The 14,689-nt window shown below is 35.3% G+C and overlaps 2 protein-coding genes across 6 annotated transcripts; one reads left to right on the forward strand and one right to left on the reverse strand.

The window, feature by feature from the left end:
• Positions 1–340: 340 nt before the first annotated feature.
• On the reverse strand, positions 341–4,467 carry LOC119988921 (transcription factor bHLH123-like). 5 transcript variants are annotated; one of them, XM_038834177.1, is made up of 11 exons: positions 4,252–4,465; positions 3,215–3,582; positions 2,953–3,069; positions 2,729–2,864; positions 1,999–2,166; positions 1,723–1,839; positions 1,511–1,576; positions 1,233–1,298; positions 1,012–1,068; positions 768–907; positions 341–593 (listed from the first exon to the last, which is right to left on the reverse strand). In XM_038834177.1, the coding sequence occupies exons 2-11, from the start codon at positions 3,526–3,528 to the stop codon at positions 590–592; spliced, it is 1,185 nt and encodes a 394-aa protein (XP_038690105.1). In that variant the 5' UTR covers positions 3,529–3,582; positions 4,252–4,465; the 3' UTR covers positions 341–589. The 5 variants fall into 5 exon arrangements, with proteins under 5 accessions (XP_038690105.1, XP_038690104.1, XP_038690107.1 ...); XM_038834176.1 differs by having other exon boundaries at positions 341–907; positions 4,252–4,293; positions 4,415–4,433; XM_038834179.1 differs by having other exon boundaries at positions 341–907; positions 1,239–1,298; positions 4,252–4,467.
• A 1,053-nt stretch (positions 4,468–5,520) lies between these two features.
• LOC119988668 lies at positions 5,521–9,318 on the forward strand. Its single transcript, XM_038833791.1, has 2 exons — positions 5,521–5,851; positions 8,622–9,318. Exons 1-2 carry the CDS (start codon positions 5,536–5,538, stop codon positions 8,645–8,647), a joined length of 342 nt encoding a protein of 113 aa, XP_038689719.1. The 5' UTR covers positions 5,521–5,535; the 3' UTR covers positions 8,648–9,318.
• Positions 9,319–14,689: the final 5,371 nt, after the last annotated feature.

Below are 14,689 nucleotides of genomic sequence, written 5' to 3' on the forward strand. Positions count from 1 at the left end.
AGGGGATTCTTTGATTATTGTTAAAGCAATTCAAAGCTTTGAGGAAAACTTTATCTCTATGGGGTGCTGTCGTTTTGGAAATTCAGAAGCGATTGTTGGTTTTCGAATCTTGGTCTGTCTCCCATGTAATCAGACCCTGCAAACAAAGCTGCGCGCATGCCTCGGCAAAGAGGGCAACTCTACACCGAACTCCAGAGGCTTGGATGGGAGAGCTTGCTGGGTGGGTAACACCTACCTCTCTTACTCACAAATGATCTTATGACAACACACTTCTGTCAAGATTTCAAACAAAATTTTGGCAAAGCCTCCTTTGTATTTTGGAAAACTCATCACCTGCAAGAAAATTCAACTAATGGCCTAAGGCCGGCCATCCACAACATATAAACATTTTATTTCTCCTTCGATCGTATTCCAACCCACAACACTCATTTAAAAATAGATACAAACCATAATCTATCTTACAAACTATTACAACACATTCTATACTTAATTCTGAAAAACTAAGACGTTTGATCAGCTCCAAGTAGACAACCTTGCAAGCAGTGCTCCTTGATTTTCAAAAGGACAAATTAAGCCCGAACTGCTAACCCTATCTGAAAATATACTTAAAACAAGGAAAAATGCTTATAAAAACCATACGATATGTTTAGTTAAAACACCCTTAAAAATCAGAATGTTACATCTGCAACTTGTGGGGCTTAAGTTTCGATATGGAAAATCTATTCGATTCGCGAAATTTATGTACCATCAATCGATTGATCATCTACCTGAAAGTTGCTCCAAATGTTGGTGTACATGCAGCAGTTTCATGAGTGACTGGAAAAGTGCTTGAAATTGGGACTAGACATAGTCCTCTACTTCTAAGGTCTTGCTTTGGTCCTTCAGAGTCCTCAGATTTGTCACAACTCTGCAATAATATATAGGATTATGAATTGACATATACACGTACTAAAACATGTATTGCTCTTTTAGTGCATATATATATATATATATATATATATATAAACACACCTGTTGTTGTTGATGGTGTATGGGAGCTCCACTTTTCATGTATGGTATGCTTAAAACCTGTGATGTAAAATAACAAACCCTCGTATTAAAATCGAACTCCAGATGACCTGATACTGCTGCTCATGACCTTGGTACCATGTGAAACATCGTGTATCTCAGAACCCTAAATTGAGAAATAACTGATGAAAACAAAGCCGAAGGATTCAAACAATGGGACTTACAGTGACCTGATCATGGAGGAATTTGATGTATTCAATGGCTTCAGAGAGCACTGAAGTTGTATCAGTCTGACAAACACACAAAAACATGATATATATTAAAATTAGAAAGAGAGAGAAGCAATTGAAAAGCAAAGGAGGATGCAAAAATTGAGGTTTCACAAATTCAGAATGAGAATGATCTCTCACTCTTACTCTTTGTGAAAGACAACACTAAAGCAAGATATTATTTCATGAGAATTCAAAATCTATCGATCTATATATCATGCTTACTTGCATACCTTTCCAAAAGGTGAAACCAATTGATGAAGTGCAGTGATTTTGTCCCCCATCTTCTCTTTCCTCACCTATAAATACACACACACACGTGTATATGCAAAACTTAAATACCAGCAAAATTATCAAACATTAATCTCTCAATATATATATATATATATATATGTATGTATATGTATGTATAATTAATTAATCAAATCAACAATGTTAATTGTACCTTAAATGGTGGCAAAGGCGTTGAATTTTTCCTTTTAGGCCTTTCGGATGCTGATTCATTACTAGTTTTCTTCACCGCCACTGATCTTGAGTCTCCAACTTCAAGAGATATGTTCTGCTAATTCAGAATTAATCAATCAAACACGTTATTCCAAGTATACATATGCATACATATTTATATTTATTTGTTTCAAAAATCTTGTACTAAACTAAATAAACATCGTTTCAAACGAGTAAGTAAGACTGCATACATCTGTTCTTTTCATAGTGCATTTACCTTTGGTTTCTCATTGAAACTCGGTGTCGGAAATTGAGGTTGCAATGTTGGGAAGAATCCGGGTCTCACATCGGTCATGGAGCTGGCAGACCTGTTCCGAGACGGCGCATTGTTGGAGAAGTGCAACTGGCTTTGCTGCTTAGGAGGTGAAGTAGTACCTCTCAAGAACTGTGGAACTTTGGACCAAGAATTAGGCACTAATTCATTACCACTCATGCCGCAGTTTAGCAGCCCTATATTGATAATTCTTCGATGGATGATGATTATCAAACGAAGTTCGTTGTTTTTGTTGTTGATTATTATTATCAGATCTTAATAGTCCTTGCAACATAGTTGAAGGACTACCATAGAGAGAAGATGAGTCCATCTGAAAATTACTTGAAAGCATGCCTTGACATGTCACAGGTAGGAGTGTTCGTAGTCGGTTTTAGGGTATTGAGTGCGAAACCGACACGGTCGGTTTTTGCACAAACTGTAATCAAAAAACAACCAATGATAAATGTGATATTAGTAAAACCGATCAATCGTTTTAGGTCGGTTTTCGGTTTTCAACAAGAATGTAATTTTTTTAGTTTATTAGTATCAATGGCCATTTCTTTGTAAATTTGCATGTTAATGGAATTGAATTGGAGCTCGGTTGCAATGATTTTGAGAGGAGTTTGGTTTAATGTTACTGGGAATCTTCCTACATTTCTAGTTTTAACAGCACGGTTATGATAGAAGACATTACCTTTGTCTGGAACTCTGTCTCCCCTTGCTTAGAATCTGTTGCAAGCATTTTAACAGCTACAATCTCACCAGTTGACATCTGAGCTTTGTAAACTGGACCAGATGCTGCTTTTCCTATTAAGGCCTTCTCCAGATCCCTGGATAAGTATTATCAGGAATAAAATTATAATCCTAAAGATAAATGAATTGAAGAATCATTTGCAGTAGTTGTGAAGGAAATACCACCTGTGTGTGTAGGTAGTTGCTTTAAGAGAATACGCAAATATATGAAGTATATAGTTGTCAAAAGCGCACAAAGCGCAAGCCTCGGCGCACAGGCATAGCGAGGCGCAGCCTCTGCAACTGAACCATGCGCAAGGAATAAACATTGCTATATATCAAACTACCACTCTCCTCAAATCAAAATGACAAAACAAAATCAGAATACAAGCATTTGACCATTGACCACCCATGTTTCATCATTGCACAAGTCAGAAGAGAAGCCTACTTGTAAGGATGCGCCGGTATCCCAGACATGGAGACGCCATTGCTTTTCTTGAATCCTTCAAGCCAGGACGACATGCCATTGCGTCCCGATTTCATTGGTGATTCGGGATCAATAGTTGAGTCTGAAAGTATAATACATGAATCAGCACCATTTTCTCTGATGGGAAGAGTCACTGCCCTCCTGGAACTGCTATTCCCTATCTGTGACCGCTTCCTATGGTACCTAACACAGAAGAACGCCAAAATAGCCAATAGCACACCGATCACCACACCTATGGAAAACCCAATAATCGATAAAGATGACTCCCCTCTCATCTCCTCGTTTGCACTTCAATATGCTCTACACAAGACTCCAATCCATTGACAAAGCTGCAATACAACCCCCCCAGATCAAAATCACACATTGATTAAAAAAAATTAGTGCTGCAAAAAAGAGATATGGATGGCTTGACTTTGTTGGCAGATGTGGGGGCCGCGTGCATGAGTGGTGAAGCTCATGATGGAGTTGCTGGCGGGAGGTGATGCAATTGTTACAGAGACAATAAACTTTTTACTATTGTAAGGTCAAGTTTAGAAGACTCATAAAGCATATTCACAGCCACCAAGGAAGTCAATCCGAAACCAAAATACAATCTTATGTTCAAAATGACCAAATCCAAGACAAGTTCATCACGGATAACTAGTTTCATAAACCACAGAGCTTCTAAAGTAAATTAGCCTGATCTGGGTTGCACTCTAAAGCAAAGCAAAATCCAGAGAGAATAGATCAACACAGCTCTGTTTGGTTACCGACAAAGAAAAAAGGGTTAAATAAAAAATTCAATGGAAACCAACAATTTTGAGCAGAATTGATAAAAACAACTTCTTGTGTAGGAAGTTTGAAGCTTTTTCCTTCTCCTTTCTTTTTCATTTCTGAGCAACCAGACAGAAAAGCATGCCCAATAAAAGAAATCTAACAAAAGCAAGAAAACCTGAGATCAAAACAACCAAAGAAAAAACATGTTCCATTTACAGAACTGAAACCGCACGCAAATTTACCTGTGAAGAAGAGAACGGTTGAAACATAAAGTTCCATGCTTTCTGGAAACGAAAACAGAGTGAAACTGTAAGCAATGTTGATAGAAAACGACCAAGAAATTCAGAGAGAAAAATAAATTAAAAAAAATGAAAGCTTTGGGTGAAGTTCAGAGAAAGGAATCACAGAAGAAGAGCCAACACAAACGACGAAGAATGATAGCAAAGCAAATACGGAGTCGGACCGTGAAAAGACAGAAAAAAATAAAAAATAAAAATAATTCCGTGCGTCTCCGTTTGTGTTATTAATATAATTATAAAGTGTGCATGTAGCGTGTCATTACTATCAACAACAAATTTACCATTCTAGCGACAACCACGAGTAATTTGAAACTCATGTATATGATAATATTATAATAGTCTCGAGTTCGAATGTTCTCATCATGTTCTTTGTAATTTAAAAAGGTTCTATCATTGCCTAGCATATATCCCATTCCTTCCTCTGTAATCAAAAAAAAATCCACCATTGCGTGGCATCTATTTCTAGCTACTATTTTACACACAAGGACGTCATTATATTTTTCAATTGTATTATACATGTTCCAACAAAACCAGCTAGGAATTCCACTGCCTATCCCAAAAGAGATGTATAATTTAATATGCTAACTTTCCCAAAAGCTCCTCGCAATGGCACAAGGAATTGTGGAGGAATTAACTATAAAAACACCATAAAAGTTCAACAAAATAGGTTGAGACAGCTCCTTCGTTTATAAATTAATAATAGTTTAGTGACATAATTATATTATCTAAATATTATTAATTCCATGGTTAATTTAACTTGTCCAAATGCTGCTTATCCTTACCAACTCCCTCTCCAAGCTCAATTGCATGCTTTCCATATAAAAATTAAAGCATTTAAACATTAAAAAAAAAATATATATATATATATATATATATAATGAGATAGGCTTTCGTTGTGTTGTGCCTTATTAGTGTTAGAAATTCAAATCCGAACATATCAATAAATATTGTCCATTCTAGGTCTCGGGTCCACACGTATATGTTCTTTTGGGATTTCTCTATAGTGCTTAAGCCCAGAAAATCCATTTGTTGAGGATAGGAGAGCCCACTTGTCAATTGTCATGATTAAATGTGGGCCGAGTTTGTCGTTAACGCCGACTTCTGAGCCCAATAGAGTTTTGATATCTTGAGCTGGGCGATACAAAAACGGCCCACTAAACCTGGGCCCCTATGCTCTTCATTCTTCACCAGCAAAAAGTCCGGTGACTTATAAGGCCTCAAACGGCAATGGATCCTCTGAGCAGCGCCTATATGGCTCAGACGAGGAACCCCAAAACCCAACCGGAACCAAAACCCGTATACAAGCCAGAACACCTTGCGATATTGCTTCATTCGAAACGACCCAAACCCAGTAACCCGTATACACCAATCAACAATTCCCACCATGCTTATTGCTCGAACTCCTCTTCGGTTCTTCAACGAGAAGCTCCGATTGCCGGAAGGTACGTGTCCAAGCGTGAACGAGCAATCTTGGGTTCGGTTTCTCAAGTGCCCGTCCAGAACCCAGATCCTAATCGGGATACTCCACTCTCCTCTTCGCCTGGTAGGCTTTCTTCGCTTGTGTTTTGTTTTTTAATTTACAAAAGTTAAAGATTACTGTTAAAAATTTTCTTGTTTGAATCTCTTGATAATTTGAATCGACTAACTGAAGAAGTTTAACTTTGAAGTAGATGAGATAATTGTGATTTTATTATGCCATTTGTTGTGTTATCTGTGTGAAAAGTTGTGATGAAGTGGCTTAGATGGTGAAATAGAGGGATGGAAATTAAGTGGTGTAGTTAGGTTAGCCCCTTAACTTAGATAGATTTTTATTTTTATCATGTTCGTTGTAACTCCATTTATGTTGCCAGGATTAGATCATGGGGACTTTCAGGAACTGGAGCTTTCTAGTCAAAGACTTCTTTTTGATAATGTTTTCAATATTGTGGGTAGTTGGGGGAAGTAATATGAATTCATAAGGTTCTCAAGTGCTAATCTTGATGAAATTAAGCAGCCCTACATTTGATCTATGTGTGAACAAAAAAAGATGACTAGATCAGCAATTATGAGTCGATTAATCTGTGTAACACCAGCGTATATTGGAAACAGGCATTGTATGGTTCTTGGCATCAAACATAGAATCATAGATAAGCCCGAGAGTTGCAATAAGAGAATTGAATAGAATAGTAGCGTTGATATAAGTGGAGTGCTTAGTTCTTCTTGCTGGTATTTGACTAGAAAGAGAGTTTTCAGAGTTGGAAGTGCAATTTTTTGGGGGATCAACTAGATTATTTTTTATATATTTCAATTAACTCTGCGTAGTGATCCAGCTGACCTTATGCCCAAATAAAGCAGGAATATGTTGGCAGCTGGCTCAAATTTCTTCGAACTTTATAAATATGAATCCAAGTGAAGATTTTGTTAGGGCATACCCTACTTGCGGCTCGCTGCATTGAACCTCTGGCATGGTGATGAATAAGCAAGATCTAGCTAGGGTCATTCCATATGAGTGATGCACTGCATCGTATGGCGAAGGAAAATTTCTGTGGTGAATTCTCACTAGTTTCTTATATGAATTCGTGCAAGTGACCCAGACATATTGTTTGAGATAAAGGGCCTGATGATGATGATGATGATGATCTTTCAACCAGTAATTATGTCAAATAGATAGGTGGGGCATCCAATTAGAGAGCTGGTTTAATCACTCAATGTCTTTTCAATTAGCAAGAGAGATTTTTTGCTAAAGGGAGAGCTTTAGGAGTTGCATTTTATTTGAAACAAATGCTGAATTAACTTCTATAATATTGGTTGCCGATGATGATAAGTTGGAGCACAAGATAGTGTAGTGTTAAGTGTTGCCATTTTGACCTAGTTTTCACAAATTCAATACATGGGAACCGTCTCTCTGTAATTTTGGGATAGGTCTAGAGTTGACACAAGAATGCTGTATCTTTCAGTTGTTGTATGAGGACCCCAGTCTACTATAATTTATGAAAGTTCAGGCCATGGCCCTCCTTGGTCCTTAATTTTTTTTCCAAACAAGACTTCATTCTTACTTGCTTTGACAAGGGGGTATTTCCCTGCACTAATAATGGCTCAAGGATGATTTCTGATGGCTCAGAATTTTGTTGAAGACAAGAGACTGCATTGTGGTAAAAATAAGATGAGAAATGGTTGATTGCTTGTTTCGGTGTTCATCCATATATCTTTAGGCAGAATTGGCCGTATAGCACAGGTGCATGATTGAATTTTAGTAACATTTTACACAAGTACATGAATATTCATATACTGTTTGTAGAAAAATGAAACAATAAAAGTTAAAAACCTATGCTACAAGCCTAACAGAAAATCATCAAAATTTGTAAGCGAGTCTGTTAGATATTCCAATGCCACCATACTAGGCTGTAAAAAGTTTTTAATTGACAATCATTGAAATTTCACCAAGTCAATGACTGTTCCATTGTTTCCAGCTTATATTAAGTACATGTTTACTAAATATATCGTATATTTTTCCTGCTGCTGCTTAACTAGTTCTGCTCTGGGGATTTTCAATCATGCTTTGTTTCTTTCTATCCCTTGATTACACTTCCTCAAAGTTTACATTTCACAGGTTTCTTTTAGAAATTTCTTTATGTTCTAGCTTTAACGTCTTTATTATTCTTCTCCCTTTTCAAGTTCTATTTGGGAACCTTTTGTCCTTTTTTTTGGATTGTAAAATTGAGACCTTATAGATTTCCAGGCAAATCTTTATTTTACTATGTCCAAGGCCCCTAAATCAGATACTATAATCTTATGCACTTTGACATGTAAATCAGCTGCATTCCCTTAATGAAAACTCTGTTTATAGGAATTTCAAGTTTTACCTTCTCAATGTGTTTGCTTCTTTCAAAAAATTGTCAATCTGATTGCATGGGCAAGAAACACAGTAAACATGTGACTTGGTGCCAGGTCTACACATTTTCATTAAATTTTCCTTAAATGAATGTTTGCTCATATGATGTAGAAATGATCATAAATCGTTATTTCCATTTTGGCTCCAATCAAGGTAAGCATGATTAGAAATATGAAATGAATCTACGATTATAGCTAAGGATAATGCATACTTTGCTGGTGACAACTGACTTGGATATGCAAGTAATAGAATGTCGTTTACCTTCTATTTACCATATAAGTATGGTTAGACCTTCTATGTTTCTAATTCATTGCTCCTTTTAGTGCTAATGTTGATGAAACATCAACTGCCTTCAGGTCATTTATATACCAAAATTTTTAGTTGACAACTTGGCTTTCTGATCTCTTCATTGATGATAATGTTTCTATTTCTTGTATAACAGGTTTATGTGAAGCCTATACATCATAGATGTCCTTGTATTCAGCGCCATCCATTCGATCCAACTTTTGTTGCCCAGTCAAATGGAAACTACATTGCTATCCTCTTATAATCCCCCTTTCAAGCTAGAAAAGTACAAAAGATATGAAAGCCAAGGGGTTTCTGGGTTCCCAATAAAAAGCAATTTCAGTCTTGATGGGGAGAAGCTTGCTTCTGGCTTCTCGGATGGTTGTATCTATCTTGACGACTACAAATCATCAGAACTCATCAGGAAAACCAAGGCATACAAGCAAGTCTGCATAGACGTTGCTTTCCATCCTGTGATTCCTAATGTAATTGCCACTGCTCGGAAAGCAAGCAGATGAAACAAAACAGTAATGGATGAGAAGTTGAAGGGAGGGAAAATGCCATTTTTTCATGAACTGGTAGTTGCACTCTATCAAAACATTGATGTTAAATGTCACAATGGAAAGTGTTTGAATTGTTGGATTGCACAAGTATCTTGTATATTTCTTATAAACCAACTATTTCAGTCTCAAAGGTTGGCTGCGGTTGAACTGTTGAAAGTTTCTTTCTTTTTTTCTTTTTTATTTTTAAAGTTTTAGTATTGAAACTGCTTGAGCAGCAGAAATTTGATCTTTTGCTATCAAGATTACGACTGCTGATCCATCTTTTGTAGCATATACAGTACAGGTTTTATATTCCTTTCTTGGTACATCTGAAGAACAGCATTCTCTGTTAAAATCCCAACATATTGTGTATAGTGTGACAATTGCTATTGTGGGGAGACGGATACTTAGAGCTCTTGTTCATGTCTAGGGACCCCTAACCCACACCTACCAATACATACAAAACACATATACATGCATGCATGTATATATATTTATTTGTGGAGATGGTTTGTGGGGTGCAATACACAAAAAGTGCTTATGTCATCTTCCACCTTCCATTCATGAGAAAAAATGCAATTCCCTTTTTGCATTCTTCATGGGTTGGTCAAATTGTAGGGGGGCAAGACACACACCATCTATCACAAACATAAAACACTAAGTCAAAATATTAGGATAAAAAAAATACTATTAAAAAATATATGATTGTCTCCTCCAATATTATATATACATAGCAGTATCTAGACAAACAGGGGGCTTCTTCACAAAAACATTAACGGTCCACAATCCCTCTTAAACCCTACTTGAGTGAGGAACACATTCATGCAACCTATTTTGCCTATACATGAATATTTTATACTTTTATTCAATTATCCATATGAATATGTTCCCCACCTTACATGGTCTTAAACCCACAAAAGAAATTAAAAAAAATAAAAATGAAAAAATCTAACATCTTTCTATTTTTCATTTTTTCACATCATGTAATTAATATAGTATTACAAAAGTAATGGAGACCAAGAAAGAAAGAAAAAGAAAGTTGTGCCCCCTACTAGTCCATATGAGTGCAATCATAGCCTAAAAGAGGAGAAGTACTATGTGGTCAAGCGGGTGTTCGCACCATGTGGACCCAATTGGCTAGCCTAAAAGGAGACATGAAACGATGGGCTCAAAGGGGTTGAAACCCTAGCTAATTTAGCAAATTGATGATATCTAATGGATTTGACATGAAGTCAATTTGGTTGTTTTAACGACAACTATGCGTGTTTTTTAGGATAACTCACAAAATTCAAACTCGAATCGGATTAGGCATATCCAAACTCGCCTGATAAGTTAGTTAAACTGAGATGTAGTGCATATCATTTGGAAATAATTGTGCTAATTTATAATCAAACTTCCTAACTTGAGTGAGATTCAATATTACGTCCTAAGTTTAGAGAGACAACTTGCTAGACTATCGTCAAGTGGTTCGACTCTATGTGACCTAAATCAACTTTGATGGGTATAGATGCTTTTTGATTATTTAATTAATTAAATAATTTGGGAACATAAAACCAACATTCTAAGACTGCCTAACGATGGAGAATTGTTGCGTCTTGAATCCCCAATTAAAAAGTTGATAATTCTAATAATGTTTTAAGTGGGGATTTAATTCTCTTCACTTTATTTTTAATCAATCTTGTCATGAAGGCTAGATGGTAGACCACATATAATCAAAATGTTTGTTCATGTAACATACCATCATCAACAGGAATCCAATCCTGACCATAAAAAAGTTAGCCGACAGACTCATTTTATGTTGTTACTAGCATGTGATTATGTGCATTTGGTTGGTTGGTTCTTCCTTTTTATCTCTCAAGAAATTCTTATAAATTATTAATTAATTTTGACACACTAAGCACCAATCATAGTATTTTTGTTCAAATGTCTTTAAATTTTTTTTTTCCCTATTTGGAACTTGGAAGTATTCCATTATAAGGTATATAGGACATGTAGAGCCATTGAACTTTTTTAAGTGCTCATGTACATGTTATGTATATTTACTTTCTTTCTTATAAATAATTATTTAATGTGTATATATATATATTGTATATTTTTTATGATCATGTCCCTAGCTAGTAAAACAATGGTTTCTTTTGATAATCATATCATAGAAAAGTTGTTTGATCTATGTAGCAATAATTAATTGAAGCCACCAATTGATTTGGTCTAGAAAGTGAGTCCAGCTAGCTAGAACAACTTTGCTTTTGATTGATATGAAAGTATAAGAATTCATTTTCATGCTTTTTGGGGAATGACTTTCCTTTTATCTTAAGAGCACCAATATCAGCTCTCCTAAAGTCATACGCCATCCTATTTTACAGGATGCGGGAGTACAAAACATCAAAATTGTTGGCTTTATCAGCTCTTGCAAAAAATAGGAGACAATGAGTCCGCTAGATGTAGCGGACCACTGTAGATCCTCTATATAATATTATAATTTTATATACTTATGCTTTGCATGGAATCTAGTCAACCAAATTGATTCCTAGCTAGGTTACTAGGTTACTGTTTAACTTTAGTTAATGGAACAAAACTAATAGGATTAGGGTTTGTTTTAGATATGGCTTTTGGGCATAGGCATTTATTTGGTTTCTATGGAGAGAACAATGACTTGTATTATATGTATATTTAGTTTGTGTTAGATATGGCTTTTGGGCATAGGCATTTATTTGGTTTCTAAGGAGAGAACAATGACTTGTATTATATATATTATCCCTAAATCTCTCAAATAATTTGTTTTAGTTCTTTTTTGTGTTGTGAGGGTTTCGGGTTTAAGGTTTAGTCTAGGGTTTATAATTTGAGATTTAGAATTTAGGGTTTAGAATTTTTTTTTTTCAAAATCATCCGTATTATAATATTATGATGACCAAAAAACTTAATAACACAAAAAAAAAATAAAAACAAACTTTATTTGGGGGATCTAGGAAGGTAATTACAACTAATTATAGCCAAAGTAATTACAGCCCCCTATCCCCAATCCTCAACCTATTCATTTTCAATCAACTCGACCATTCCTATTGATACGTGGCTAGTGAACTTAATTTGATGCAATAGATAGAATTACCAACACATTTTTTTATACCCAATAAACTCATTTTCCATGAGGAAAAGTGTAAAGGTACACAAAAATGTAGATTCTTCTACAATGTAGGGAGTCTACATTAGATAAAAGAAACATGAACAATGCCCCCTAATTTTCTTTTAGGGCCCTTATCCGACAAGAGTGCATATAAAACAGTGAGTGGATAAAGACTTTGTACTATAGCATTGTTATTTCACATCTAGTGATCAAAGTGCATGGATAAAATCACAATCACAATCCAATGAAAGTGAAAGTGAAAGCAAGAAAAACAAGAAAAGGATAAGTGGCCACGTTTACAAGGCCAAAGTTATCTATCTTTTTACACACAAGAATATATATATATATATATATATATATATATAAAGTTCATAGACAAAGACTGTCCATGCATGATACCTTCGATATTATTACCTAGCACAAACAAAAACAAAACGAGAGAGAGAGAGAGAGAGAGAGGGCGAATATATGCTCTTTTACATATGAAAAAGAAAATGCTCAAAAGAGATTCCAAACTATAATGCATGCAACAATGTTAGGGCTACAGTACGTACTGATCATGATATACAGTACCTAATGTTTAATATCTTGTGTTCATCATCACGTGAATTACCAAATAACCTGTGGTGACTATTTTACCCAGGTAAGGTATTGTGCGCTACGTATCATTAAATGATGTTTCTAATGCTCACTCTCCCATCACCAAGAGATTATAGGTTTGAATGAAGGAGACGAAATATTATTTTGAAATAAATACTGTGCGGGGAGGTCCCAGGCTGTACTTAGTTGCCTTAAGTTGGGGGAAAATACCAATGAAAAAAATTGAGATATCAAAGTATCAAACACAATCTCCAATGTCCCTTTTGTTCAAAGCTGTCACAAAAAAAAAAGTAAAGTAAAGTACTTGCATCGCATACATGTGATTACCAAGATTACTAGTTTGCAATCTGGACGCAGTGATTTTGAATCTTGAAAAACCAATTATCAACTTAATTAGAGTTGTTTAATTGATAATGGTAATTAACTTCTCATTAATTAAGATGGCAACAATATTATCAAGGCATGATCCTGCCTGCCTTGACGACCCCGTAAGTGATGCAATATTAGCCTTTTTTTGTATGGATTTGATGCACATTGTGTCTCCATCTCGCAACATGGTTTTAGGGACCACATCGTTGGTTCCTTAATTAGTTTATGTTTTAAACCACTTGTTTAATTATTAATTATCCAAATATTTAGTGATTCTATGTGCTTCGGGTTGGTGATAATTAATTTGACCTATGATCTTCAAGTTGCAGGTAAGTTAGACAGAGAGTCTCAACGTACAAAGCGAGTAAAATTTAAATTCGTTAAAGGATTCATCAACACTCTTAACTCATATCTATTATTATCTCATGTGTAATCACTTGAGTGATAGCCTAGTTGATGAATCTTTCTAGGGCTAAATCGTATGAACTTGATAGGTCCGGAGTTCCATTCCCATTGGGAGCAATGCCCTTATGACCACGCGGTAGGTTTTGACCTGACTTACCTTGTCTTCATATGAAAAACTTTTGTGAGTATGGACGTGACGGTCTAAGTTTAGGCTTATATTGGATGTCTAAAGGGGTAAAGGATAAACTTGTATGATGTCATTCTCGGTGACAAAAAAAACTCGTATCTTAGGATTAAACTCATATCTTTAAAATGTTAGTCAAACCCACCACATTGCCACCATGCCAAAAAAATTATTTGAGCATGCATAGAGCGTCCCAACATGAATACTCCCACTCCCACAATACGAAAGTTTAGATGTTTCCTTAAATTTATTGTAAATGACACCGTCTAAGCTTGTGAGCTGCTTTTAGAGACAAAACCATGAACTCAAATGAAAATCCTATATACTATAGTAAATAAAACAACTTCATATAAATAATATAAATAACCTAACACCTAATTTCGTTACAATGTAATTTTCTCATGAACAGAAAAAAAAATCTTGGTGGGTTAATGAACAATAAATTTTTTCATAATTTTTTTATAATAAGTTTGTACCAACAAATTTTAATGATGGAGGTACTATATTTCCAAGATTCATGATATCAATATTGTACAAAAATTAATGAGTTGACTTTGATCGAAATAAATGCACGTATGAACAACACAAAAAAAATAAATCGGTTGACCAATATTAATCTTCTATGTTTCATTACATCCAATCCAATTATTAAGCAATTTTGTCCTAAAATTGCAAGCAAGAGACAATGCAAAGATAAGAGTAATGGGAGACAAGGACAGAGAAAAAGAGCGTGGGATTGGATTTTGACCATTTTTAATTATTTATTTAATTTTTTCTTCCTGGATTTCATGTATTTGTTCTTACAAAAATATTTCTCGAGATTTTCAAAAACCAATAATTAAAACAATAATAATTAAAAAATTAAAAATCTCTGATGATGAAGAAAGTCAACAGTCAAAGATTTGCCTTACTGTCTCTGTCTCGCACAACATTCCCTAAAAACCCTCACAAGCACTCCACACACTTTCACACCAAGCACGAGGCGCCCCACTTGGGTGCGGGCC

Source organism: Tripterygium wilfordii, chromosome 21 (genome assembly GCF_013401445.1).
Source record: "Tripterygium wilfordii isolate XIE 37 chromosome 21, ASM1340144v1, whole genome shotgun sequence".
In the NCBI taxonomy this organism is placed as follows: Eukaryota; Viridiplantae; Streptophyta; class Magnoliopsida; order Celastrales; family Celastraceae; genus Tripterygium; species Tripterygium wilfordii.